Here is a 12,426-nt window from a genome sequence, read left to right on the forward strand (position 1 = left end):
ACCTGCTGGGACACTGAAAATTGTCTGTGCAGAAAAATGGGAAGAAAACGTGGATCAAACAACTGAAACGATACCACCTTAATGCATAATGCATCTTCATATAATCATTGGTGCAAAAAATGCAGCGAATTTTAGGACAGCTGTCTGCACAAGTAAAGATGACTGGACCACGTCTTCCCAGGTTTCTGGATTTGCAGAACTATTGAGATGTATACTGCCAGATGTGGTGTGTGGTGGTTGGGTAGACGTGTAGTGTTATTAGCTTTTTGTTTACAATACTAATTGCTGGTTTTATCGGCTAACGCTACACTCATCGATTATAGACGGGGCTTCCGTGCCCCTCTTGTTGATATCACGCTGTCGTGTGCCCGAGGCCAACGCCGATGTTCTCCACCGCGAAGTGCCCGCCATACTGAGGCCGTTCCCCCCGGTTACCTGGGCGAAGTACTCCTCGGAGATGCGCCCGGCCCACTCGATGCAGAGCTCCAGCGGGCGGCACGGGTTAGCCACGTCCGCGCACTTGATCATCATGCGCTTGATGAGCAGCCGGTTCTCCGGCGAGTTCCTGATGCTGGCGGGGCCCTCGCAGTCACTGCCGTCACTCTGTCATTAAAACAAACACGGGGGGGCTCGCTTGAACTCCCACACTCATCACACACACGGGCTTACTTATACTCCCACACTCATCACACACATGGGCTCACTACACCACCACATAAACGTGTCATAAAGTACCAGGCCAATCCCCTGTTCACTCTTTAGCAAGACTGTACAGTATGTAAACTCGTGGGATTGTCATCTTTCTGTTGTCGGATATCTAGTTTTTAGATCATCACCATGGAGAAGCAGACAATATCATTTGTGCTGCGTTAAATGTGGGCGTCAGCTGTTAAAATGGCTGGATTCAGAAAATAAACACATTTTACTCAATCCTCATTGTCCCGACACTATTCAATGTTGCACAAATGCATACAAAAATTTAATATCTAAAGACATTCTCTCCTTTCTGACTGGACATTCAACATCTTATAAAGAGACAGACATGATAATATAAATCCAGAACTTTGAAATATGAGTTTTGTGAACATGCATCTTTTTTATAGAACTAAAGCATACTAGAAAATAAAGTTCAGTAAAGGACATGCGGGGGATTGATGGGGGGAGCTTACATTGGAGCTGGACTCCTCCATGGCTGCCATTGGCTTGTTGATGCTGTTGACAAACTTGTTGACATGCTCAAAGTGGCGAGTCATCTCCGTGGCCAACACCATGTCGATGATGGACTGCCTCAGCGTGCGGAACTGAGTCCTGCAGCCGGGCAGAGGGTTAGGGTTAGGACCAGTCACACTCACACCAGACCCCCGGCACCCCCAGTTCGATACAGGTGTTTGATGTGTTCTACCTAAAACACACCTGATACAACTAATAAAGCTCTTGATTGGCTGCATCAGGTGTGCCTGATATGGAGCACATGAAATATCTACATCTGGCTTGGGGTACCACTGATGTACAGTACACAGTGCTGTGAAAAAGTATTTGCCCCCTTCCTGATTTCCTTTGTTATTGCATATTTGTCACACTGAATGTTTTCAGATCTTTAGACAAAATTTTATATTCAACAAAGGGAACCTGAGCAAACACATTTAATGAAAAATAAGTTACCAAACACCCACATCATCCATGTAAAAACGTAATTGCCCCTTTGAACTAAAAAACTGGTTGCACCACCTTTAGCAGCAAAAACCGCAAAATCCTTCCGATAATTTGATACAAGTCTTTCATATTGCTGTGGAGGAATTGTAGCCCACGGTTCTTTGCAAAACTGCTTTAATTCAGGCAAATAGTTCGGTTTTCGAGCATGAACTGCTTGTTTCAGGTCCTGCCACAGCATCTCTATTGGGTTCAAGTCAGGACATCAACTAGGCCACTCCAGAATTTTAATTTTGTTTATTCTCAGCCATTCAGATGTGGACTTGGTTTTGTATTTTGGACCATTGCCTTGTTGCATAACCCAATTACACTTCAGCTTCAGCTAACGGACAGATGATGGGACATTCTCTGGTTCTCAAGTTTCTGGTACAGAATTCATGGCTCCTTCAATAATGGCAAGTTTTCCAGAACCTGGGGCAGCAAAGTATCCCCACACCATCACACTACTACAACCACGTTTGACTGTGGGTATGATGTTCTCGCTGAGAAATGCTGTATTTGCTTTATGCCAGACATAATGGGATCTGTGTCGTCCAAAAAGTTCCACTTTTGACTCAACTGTCCATAGAACATTATCCCAAAAGGCTTGGGGATCATCCAGATCATTTTTGCAAATCTGAGAAGAGCATTGATGTTCCTCTTGGTTAGCAGTGGCTTCCACCTAGCCACTCTCCCATGAATCCCATTTTTGCCCAGTCTCTTTCTTATTATGGAGTCATGAACACTGACCTGAGCTGAGACAAGAGAGGGTTCAAGTTCTTTGGATATTCTTCTGGGATTTTTGTGACTTCATGGATGAGTTGTCGCTGTGCCCTATGACTAATTAAGGCAAGCTGGCTACTCCTGGGAAGATTCACCACAGTTCCAAGTGTTCTCTATTTGGATATAATGGCTCTCACTGCGGTTCAGTGAACTCCCAGAGCCTTAGAAATGGCATTCTAACCCTTTCCAGACTGATATATTTAACTTTTTTTTCTCATTTCCTTTGATTGTAGAAACTTTGTGGTGACGACTTCTGTTGGTAAGGTTCAATGTGAGTGAGGTTTCAATTCAAGAGGGACCCGTGCAATTAAGCCTGGCTGTGTTCAATCAGCAGAATTTAATTATTAGGTTAATTGGTTGATTGACGGCAATTAAGTTTTACATGGGTGATATGGATGCTTGATAAGTTTTTTCATTAAATAAGTTAAATAATTTTCAATGATGTGTTCCGTGTTCATTCTTTTTCCAGTTTCCATTTTGTGTATTGCACTTTGCCTAAAGATCTGAAACCATTCAGTGCGACAAATATACAAAAACAGAGGAAATCAGAAGGGTGCAAATCCTGTTCTCTGCACTACATGTTTAGGGCTGTGCGAGGGCAAAGACCTCTCCATGTTCTTGAAGATGTTGCACTTGCTGTCGCGCACGGTCAGCTGGAAGGCCAGGGCGGCGTGGTGGCTCTCCAGCACGGCCGTGTCGTTGTACAGGATGGCCAGCTCGCTGCCCGCGTTGCACAGGAAGGAGTTGGTGCGGCCCGGGTGGTCCACGTCGTGCACGGTGGCCGCGATCAGCGCCGCCACCTCGTCCATCTGATCCAGACTGCCCTGGGCCAAGCGGGACAGAAGGACACCGCGGTGAACAGACTTTCCCCTCCCCCCCCTCGCTGCGGTCACCACACAGGACCTGATCTCCACAGTGCACCGATAACATCTGTGAGGCCGACTGATTCAATAATACCTTAAATAGCATGCAAGGGACAATCCACAGCAAGTGAGTCGACTGCTTCAAAATCAGCACTGATAGGGTGATGCGAAATTCTGATTCTTAACCACTCTGAAGAGGCTTATTTTGAAAATGACAAGCTCGCTGAACAGTTTCCTGCTTACCTACCTCAGTGGCTACTTGCCAAATAAATTATCTGCCTCAAAATCATGTTTAAATTGAATTCACATATTCATACATTTCTAGCTTCAGCCATGAAAACAGTTCTAACTAACAACAAAAAAACTTTTTGCATCCTAGCAACATCCCATTTGCTATTTTGCTTCTAGTTATCGTGTTGTGTCATGTTGAAGGGGTGACTTCTGGGATGCTGACAGCCTGGTCTGAAATGTCAGCTCTTCCTAGCATGAGCAGCATTTTATATTTTCCTTTTTTCCAAAGTCGTCGAGTCCATATTAACTTTAGTTGCCGTATATAACCTGGTGTGAAACAGTGGTCATTATACAGCAATAATAGTCACTCATTTACCAATTAGAATTGAGTATCCAACAAACCCATGATATCATAAATAATAATGAAAAGGTTCAAGGACTTTCTGATTGGAAACTGAACCCTGCGTATAGTTTGGAAAATGAAGAGTGTCTCTCTCCTAGTGAACTGGTCTCACAGTGGATAGTAACAGATTAAGGCTAATACATATTTATTTTCATAATGTATAACTTGGACAGTACTGGATGCAATCTTATATTCAGATGTTCAGTCTAGAGTAACAATCAGAGTCACTGACGTTCAGTATCAGTGTCAGCGCAGTCCGTAGGAGGAGGAGGGCACAGCGAGGCTTTTGGGCACATACCTTGACCCTCTCCTTGCGCAGGAAGTAAGCTGTAGCGTGGAGCACGTCCGCGGCGTGCGTGGAGTTGTGGTAGGAGTTGGAGGAGTGGTAATTGACCTCGATGACCTGGAGCCAGGACCGCAACATGGCCTCCGTGCAGTTAAGGAACTCGCAGATGCCGAAACGGGCGAAGATTTTCAAACCGAGGTAGGTTAAGGGCCTGGGAACAGACGCAGCATGCATATGCACAGGTAAGACTTCGAATGACAGTCCGCCCTTTGAATGACAGGTACATTTCATTAGGACCCTCCCAGCTAATGCAAATGCACATTCTCTAAATGCTGTTGCCACGTAGTGGCAATGTTATAACATTGACAAAACATTCCAGTAACATTTGTGATAAAATGTTGTGTTAGCTGGGTTAGCGTTACAGTGGATCTCTGTATTTAGTAAGGGACATTCAGTTGTATGCCCTTGCTTTTAATTCAGGCAGTTTCAAAGGTGATAGTACTTTTTTCTATCTGATCACCACCCCTCCATCACCCTGTATCGCTCACATTCCTCTCTCTCTCACACACTCTCACTCTCTTTCTCTCTCTCCTCTCTAAATTACACAAGTACTTAATTTGCCTAATTAAAATGCAAATGAAGTCAGAGTGGTTTCAAAAACAATTTACAGAAAACCAAAGGAAACAAACAGCAACAAAAAGCAAAACTAGAATGACCAAATGCAAATAATGCATTACCTGCATTTCTATATAAAAAAAGGTTAAAAATATAGCTGACAAAGTCTGTTACTCACTCCATCTGTTCTGCCCTTTATTTCCGATTCTACCCTCTCTCTATGCCTCCCTCCATTTCCCTTTCCCTCTCTCTATCACATTACTCTGCCCCCTCTCTCCTCCTCTTCCGCTCCCCCTCAGACCTCTTGTGGGTAGCAGCCTCCAGCTCCAGGATGTTAAACTCCCAGTGATCCTCCCCGTCCAGCATCTCGGCGATGGAGGGCGGGACGTCGTTAAGGGTGACAGGCATGGCCAGCTGACTCTGGGAGATATCTGCGGAGAGGCGCGCGGAGGACAGGGGCACAGAGATAACGGAGGAGACAGCGCTCAACGCTGGCACCGTCGGATCCTCTATCACAGTCATAATGGAACGTTCACAATACGGTCTTTTTCTGAGAAAAGTGGTACGTCTTTCCTAATGGAACGGAACATTAAGGAGTTTAAGTGGTTCTCCTTCTGTGAATCATGACTTGAATAAATATTATGAGATTATGAAATTATTAATATTGCCTTGCTAGTCTGTAATTGATTAAATCGCATAACGAGCTTAAATCACATTACTGTAGAGGAGGAATGTATTTATTCTTCACAAATGTGGAAAACAGATCCTGTTGAATGATCAAACTTACATGTATAGAGTAATACTTTCAGCAGAGACTGTTCACAGCTTATGAGACATGAGGCCAACATAATGTAATAATGCTGAGTACAATACTGTTACTGCACATGGTGTTCTAAAACTGAACTATTGCAGTAGTGCACAGTGTGTTCAACTCTTTACACTGGCATTTAGTCACAAAGGTGTCCCTCAGAAAAATCAAGATGTGCCTGCTTTCATTCTTACTTTTTGAGAAGACGTATTCGTTCCCAGAGAGTCGTCGTAAACCATCCTATAAAAGAAGGCACGTTTAAGGCTTTTCACCCATACGCCTTAAAGCATCTGAAAGATTAATAGTTCCACATTCATTTCATGACACACCCCTCAACACACTACGTGGCTAATTTTTGTAAACGAGCGGATATATGGCATGTTCATAGCATTCATAGATGTCCTACAGTGTAACTGTCTGGTGCACGAGGCCCTTTTGGTAAAAAAATAAAGACAAGAGCCAAAATGGGAAACACAAACAGCCTTCACCTCAGATGCCACTGCTAGAGGTAGGGGGTCAGCCTACCACCATTTAAAGACCTCTATTTTATACATGGAAGTATGCATTCAAATATACTGGGCATCAAAAGGAGATCTTGAACAGGAAAATGAAGAGATTAAATCATCTCATCAACTGTGTCCTAACACCTCTCTGACTAATAAGGTTATGTAGGTCTAACGCAACAATCACTCTCTGTCACGACCAGCTACTGATAGTTAGAAATGCTCATACGTCACAATCAGTACTTTTTACATATTCATTCCGATGCACCTCTCCATCTTACAATACTATGAATCCCCCTCAGACGGGTGTTATCGAAATGCAGCCAAGATATCCAAAATCTTTTAAGCCTCATAAAATGTTGATTTAAACCACAGAAGAACAAAGAAATGTAATATAGAAAGAAACATGTCTACGCTATAACCAAATGAGTTACAATGCTCCACATTTTAAGCGCCTCCTAAAATAACCTCTCAGAGTTGGAGCCTGTTGCACTCACACTCATGAGCCCCCCCACGAGGTCATTGGTGTGGGGGTCGTCCTCTTTGGAGGCCAGCTGGGGCGAGTACAGCTCGGTGGTCCTCAGGATCTCCAGAACCCGGTCCAGGGCCTCGGCAACCGTCACCGGGCTGCTCTCCTGGGCCGCGTTGATGATGTTTATAACCTGCGGGGCACGGATCGCAAAAAGGAGCTACTGGCGCACGGCACAAAAACACCCAGGGGGCGGCATCTGCCCTGGAACAGACAGCCTCTTTCTCTGTGCGCGTGGCACGGAGTCACGCGTGCGATCACGAGCACTGCGCTCATGTCTGGGAAGTGGAGCTAAACAGCGGGAAGGAAACCAATTATCATGTGGGAGCGGCTAAGATGGGCGATGACTGTAGGAATGGCGGGTCACAGGAACGAGTCTGTTTCTCAGAGGGGGCGAGGGAGAGGGGGGGGCTTGCCTTTGTGATCGGTGCCTCTATTGTCATCGAATGGATCCTGGCCATGGAAGAGTACCTGCGATTCTGTAAACTTGGAGCTGAAAAAAAGGAGAATAGCCCTTTGTGTGAATAAAAAGATAAAGACACAAAGACCGATAGCAAACTGTGATTCTGAAACACCACACCTGTTATATTATTCACAAGCTATGCAGGTATTGTCAGTTAGAACTGCATGCAAAATGCAAAGTATAATGAATTTTAGATGTAGAACTACTCTTAACATACGTACAATATTCCCTTATCTAAAATTGTAAGGAGTGCAGTGGAGACACAGAGCGAGAGAGAGAGAGAGAGAGAGAGGGAGAAGAAGAGGAGAGAGAGAGAGAGAGAGAGAGAGAGAGAGAGAGAGAAGGAGACCTCTCTCAGCCCATATCCTTAAAATAGCTCCGGCTGCGTCAGAGGGGGGCTGATGATGTCATCAGCATTCGCCACGTCTCTGAGGCCTCTCCTCCTGAATTACAGCCCTGGCGTGTCTGACTCACTCCCCTCCACCCGAGCGGAGTAATTACTGGGAGGCCTCCTCTGCTCCGCTGGCCGAGGAGAGGCGGAGATAGCGCCCGTACCGTCGCTGCTCCGGGAGCTGATGGACCTGACGTCAACAGACTCTTTCCTCCTGTCCTTGTGACGCAGGGACTGGCATTCTGGGAAAGAAAAAGAAGAAATGCAGAAACAAAAGCTTTTTTTGCACGGCCAATGATGACAGAGTACGGAAAAATAAAACGGATGACACGTCATTCCCCTCTGCAAAGAAGGTTTGAGAATCCTTTTAACATATCCCCTATTACACAAAAACAAAGACCTACCATATACCGTACAAGCCCCTAAATGCTGGGATTCAAATGTCAATGCTTATACAACACGACAAATGTCATTACTGCAATATAACTGACATAACCACGTATTCAGACACATTAGGCGACCCGCACAGAGAAATCTCCCAGCTACCTGATTGCGAATTTTCTCCACTGTGTCTTTCATCCCGGCTGATCTTGTGCACCTAGAGAGACAGGGAGCTGGTTGGCATCTGCTGTTCACAACACGCAGTCATCATCATCACATTCTTCAACATTTACCGTCACCTCGTACCCCTGTGGTCAACTCGGCAGCAGAGAACAGCAGTATGGGAAAACACTCTTGGACGGCTTCCCGTGAAAACAGATAGACACCATTTTGACTAAGAATGTCACTCACAGGGCAAATCTGTTTCCGGATGAGAAATGTTCTACACGCATATTTTTCTAAGGATTCTGACATTTATACAGGCTACTCTAAATCTTTTGTGTGTCGAAATCAGCACTGCCTGGGGGATAATAAACATTGGTTGCAGCAACAGAAAATGCAGTTTTCAAAATTTAACTAAGACCTTATAAAGATAAGTTGGGTCCACTTGCATTCCATGAGATGTTTGAGTGCAGTTTGTCCTGGGTGTTCATCCATTTTGTGTTTGAAATTCATGAAGTAATATAAACGGCCTGCAGATCCAACAAAGTGATCTAATTGCAGTTAATTAGGTTAAGTACAGTTAATATTATAGCAAATACTACACGGAACCCCGAGTTATACTGGTGACCATGGGTCTTGGGTGGAGATGAAATAGAAGAGACAGAAGCCACGGCAGTCTGTGAGCTTCTGATAATGACCCAGAACCTGGTTTTCCTCAGCAAACTCAAGTAAATATAACTCATGAGCTGCTGATTCCGCTTTCCATTTTAATTTCAACAGAGATCGCTGATGGCTAAAATCTGGCATCCCCTCCCCTCCCATTGCATTGCTGTGGAAAATGAAACCTCCCCTGTCTCAAGCAACTCAAAGTGAAAACAACCAGGATCAACGTGATCCCACTTCCTCTGTGGCACGCTCAGGCGCACAGTGAAAGATCGATAGCATGCTGCGGCCAGGCTCCTTGTGCAAGGGAGCAACTCTCAGCAGCAGCCTATGGGAGGGCAGCACACTTCCATCCAGACCAATCAAAGCCCCACCTCCAGCACAAGTACTGCAGGGCCTCAGCTACGCCCACCACAAATACTTCTGCAGCAGGGAAAATAGGGAATCACACTCTTGTGTCTCTATGAAAATTATTCATTTTTAAAAGAACAGGCCTATCACTTATTTCAGGTATAGAAATACCAGAGTCTCCTTATGTTAGATGCTAATGCTCTACTATAAACATGTAGTAAAGTAGCATCAGTGGCGTAGTAAACTGTGAATGCGATCACAAACACTGATTGGCTGATTACCGGCTCTTTTAAATGGCTCCAGTATTCCCACAGAGCACAGCTGTAGCTCGGAGACACATTCCCACACCACAGGCTGGCCCAGGGTGTCGTGCGATGACACAGAAGTTATTTTGGGCGCTGAGGAGACGCCCAGGGATGACCGTATCACTCTCGCCATCGCGCTAGCGTGCTAAGCCCGCGCGCGGCGCCAGCCAGGGAGCCTCCCGCTCGCCCGGAACGCAGGCCAGGGAAGCTGGAGGCACGGGGGAATCCTCAGCGACCCCGCTTTACGACCCTTTCACTAATCAGCGCCGACCGCCTGGGCCACAGTCGCTCTGCGCTAGCCATTACACGGCTGATACTCAGGGCGCTCAGCATCACACAGCTGCAGGCTGCATCTCTTTGGGGGCAGACCATGGGGCAGACTCACAGATCCCTGAGCAGGTTTGTAAATATGAACATCGTGAAGCATCTGTGATCTACGCTGTTCTGCATCTCTCTCATGTGTGCTTACAGTTGGCATAAATGTGCAGTAATTTCCACAGGAACGTATGACAAAAATATCATCCAACTGAACCCCTAAAACCCACCTGCCCTCAACATTTCTGTCTCCAGCAGCAGCTCTGAGCCACGGCGAGCCACTCCACTCACTGCCTTACAACAAGGCCAGTGGGAAATGTAATGCCTCACAGCTCGTGTTACCAGAGCGCCTAGAGGGTTAAACGTGGAAGAAGGAGATACCCGATCTATCGAGGAGATTGTGTGAATGTAACCTCTAATCTCATTAATGGAGCCTCGTACCAGCGTGGGATAATCTCCTGTCCACACCCCCTCAGAGGGGCCCCTGCCAGCGGCCCCGCCCCTCTCGGCCGGGCACTTCTCTTAATGCGAGGCACTTTCCTGACAGACCCACGCTCCGCCCTATCAACCCCATCAGCCCCATCAGGACCATTACGATGGGCGGTCTCCTGCCACAGAGCTGCATCACAGCAATCACTCGTTTAGAGCAATCAGCTAAAGGGATGAGATGAGAATTTACTGTTGCTACATTTAATATATAACTTGGAATTACATGCGTTTACTTTAATTAGGGCAAGCTTCAAATCTTTAATTTACCCACGGGCACACATCCATCACACTTCACCAGTTCAATGTTAAGAAAACCTTTGTTGCTTGTAATAATAGCCGCACTGCTTGAGTGACCAAACCTATGCATCTGTCCTCAATGTCCGGTACAGTCACTGTCATACATACTATAATTTTATCACTAATATCTCCCCTTCGTTTTGTGGAAAGGGAAGGAACACACCGTACAGCACATCATTCTGAATCAGGCACAATATCATGGATCGAGATGCCTGTCTGTCACTCTTCCCAGAAGCAAATAATGTTCAAAGAAGCGGACGCACACAATGCGTAGAATCGGTAAAGAGAATACCATCTGTCTAACGGCAAAAATGAGCAAGGCTGACTCAACGCACCTTCAGCACACTAGATGAAAGCCGCAAAGATCTATTATTGGCCAGAACTCGGCTTTACACTTGTAAAAATAGCCTGGGTCCCTGGCAGCCAGCCGTACTCAGCCTTAACTGGGATTCTGCTTCTTTAGCAGCATGCTAGCTTTGAACCGGACCGAAATCCATACATTCTTCGGCATAACAGGCCAAACTGATTTGTGCATCAGTATAACAGCGAGTGGAGCTGCTGCTTCTCGAAATGTCAAATGCAAAATGAAAAGCACTATTGGCAAAAATGAAAACTAAATTGAATTTATTGACAAAATTGGTCATACACAATTGAACACATAGCCTACATTATAAAAATGTGAATACTGTTGCCAGCGCAAGTTTTCAAGTTTGTGTGAACTGATTTATATATTACAGTGTGAACCACAAAAAGGTGTGTGCAATCATTCTTCATTCAAGTAGGTGTGGTTTTGTTCAAGAGAGTGTAAACATTCATGCCACTAATGTGAGAATCAGAAGAATGATGTCATGCTCTTGACACCTAACAGCTCCCAAGTTCTAAGAGGCTACTCGTGTATGCAGCCATGATAATGAAGTTATTAAACGATGATTAGCTGAATTTTTAGTCACTACTGACATGTTTGTATTGAAATATATATTTGAAAACATGACTGCATTTATCCCCCATGTACAATTAAAACTGAATTATGTATGTGGGTATTGACTCTTAGAATCTACTGTGTCACTGAGTGTATTCAAGCAATGTTGCAACATTAGGAGACTAAACATGCAATCTGCTTAAAAATGTTTGCAACCCCGTGAAACTATGTCAGAAGGTAAACTGCTGGGTGTATCAATATGTCAAAGCTTTTAGCACCAACATGGCCGCCATCCAGGAATGTCTGCTCTGCTTGTGACTTATAAACAACTTGTGAGTATTATCTTATGAGCTTTCAGCATTGTATATCAAATAACTTAAAGATTAATTGTTCTAAGAAAGTCACAATCAGAGACAGAGCATTTCAGCCATTTCAATAATCAGCCGGCTGGCAGGATTTTGGCAAAGTAACAAGCAATACATCGCTTCACCTGTTTATTGTTGTCACTGTGTGGTCTCTTGATTGACACAAAATGTCGGATTTTCCTGAAAAGAGCAGAACAGAAATAAGCATATGGCGACCACTGCCTCAAACCACATGCAACAGAGTTCGAAGGCCTCTCAATTATTTCAGTCTCCTCGGGAAGAAAGAAAATACTAAGAATTCAAGGCACTGGAATAGTTGGATCTGTGCTCACAGGTTTACCTCTCATGGATTTTCAACATTGGCAAGTTACTGTTTCTCAGCATTGAGTCCTAATCCAACAGTCATCATAAAGACCTGCATTTGCAGGCTTGCAGAGAGGGGAAGCAGAACGGCAGTGCGTGGGAGTGACTGACGCGGGGGCTTACCCTCCTTGGCCGATGACAGGGGTGATTTTAACATGCTGCTGAATGCTGTCGCCACACTTCCTCCTCGCATAGTAAATGCCCTGCCACTCCTACGGAGGAGAAAACACTGTCACGTGCGCACAGACGGGC

The 12,426-nt window shown here is 45.2% G+C and overlaps 1 protein-coding gene across 3 annotated transcripts in view; it reads right to left on the reverse strand.

Moving 5' to 3' along the window:
- Positions 1 to 12,426, reverse strand: part of pde8b (phosphodiesterase 8B) — a 55,159-nt gene that overhangs the window by 9,025 nt on the left and 33,708 nt on the right. For all 3 annotated transcript variants that reach the window (XM_064308743.1, XM_064308742.1, XM_064308744.1), the window contains exons 9-20: positions 12,298 to 12,386; positions 11,937 to 11,991; positions 8,111 to 8,162; positions 7,675 to 7,806; positions 7,127 to 7,203; positions 6,679 to 6,843; positions 5,873 to 5,918; positions 5,172 to 5,301; positions 4,268 to 4,466; positions 3,079 to 3,296; positions 1,170 to 1,308; positions 436 to 603 (exon numbers count right to left, since the gene is read on the reverse strand). In XM_064308743.1, the coding sequence (XP_064164813.1) occupies positions 436 to 603; positions 1,170 to 1,308; positions 3,079 to 3,296; positions 4,268 to 4,466; positions 5,172 to 5,301; positions 5,873 to 5,918; positions 6,679 to 6,843; positions 7,127 to 7,203; positions 7,675 to 7,806; positions 8,111 to 8,162; positions 11,937 to 11,991; positions 12,298 to 12,386 (1,470 nt within the window). The remainder of the gene's footprint in view (positions 1 to 435; positions 604 to 1,169; positions 1,309 to 3,078; positions 3,297 to 4,267; positions 4,467 to 5,171; positions 5,302 to 5,872; positions 5,919 to 6,678; positions 6,844 to 7,126; positions 7,204 to 7,674; positions 7,807 to 8,110; positions 8,163 to 11,936; positions 11,992 to 12,297; positions 12,387 to 12,426) is intronic.

Source organism: Anguilla rostrata, chromosome 14, assembly GCF_018555375.3.
Source record: "Anguilla rostrata isolate EN2019 chromosome 14, ASM1855537v3, whole genome shotgun sequence".
Classification (NCBI taxonomy): Eukaryota; Metazoa; Chordata; class Actinopteri; order Anguilliformes; family Anguillidae; genus Anguilla; species Anguilla rostrata.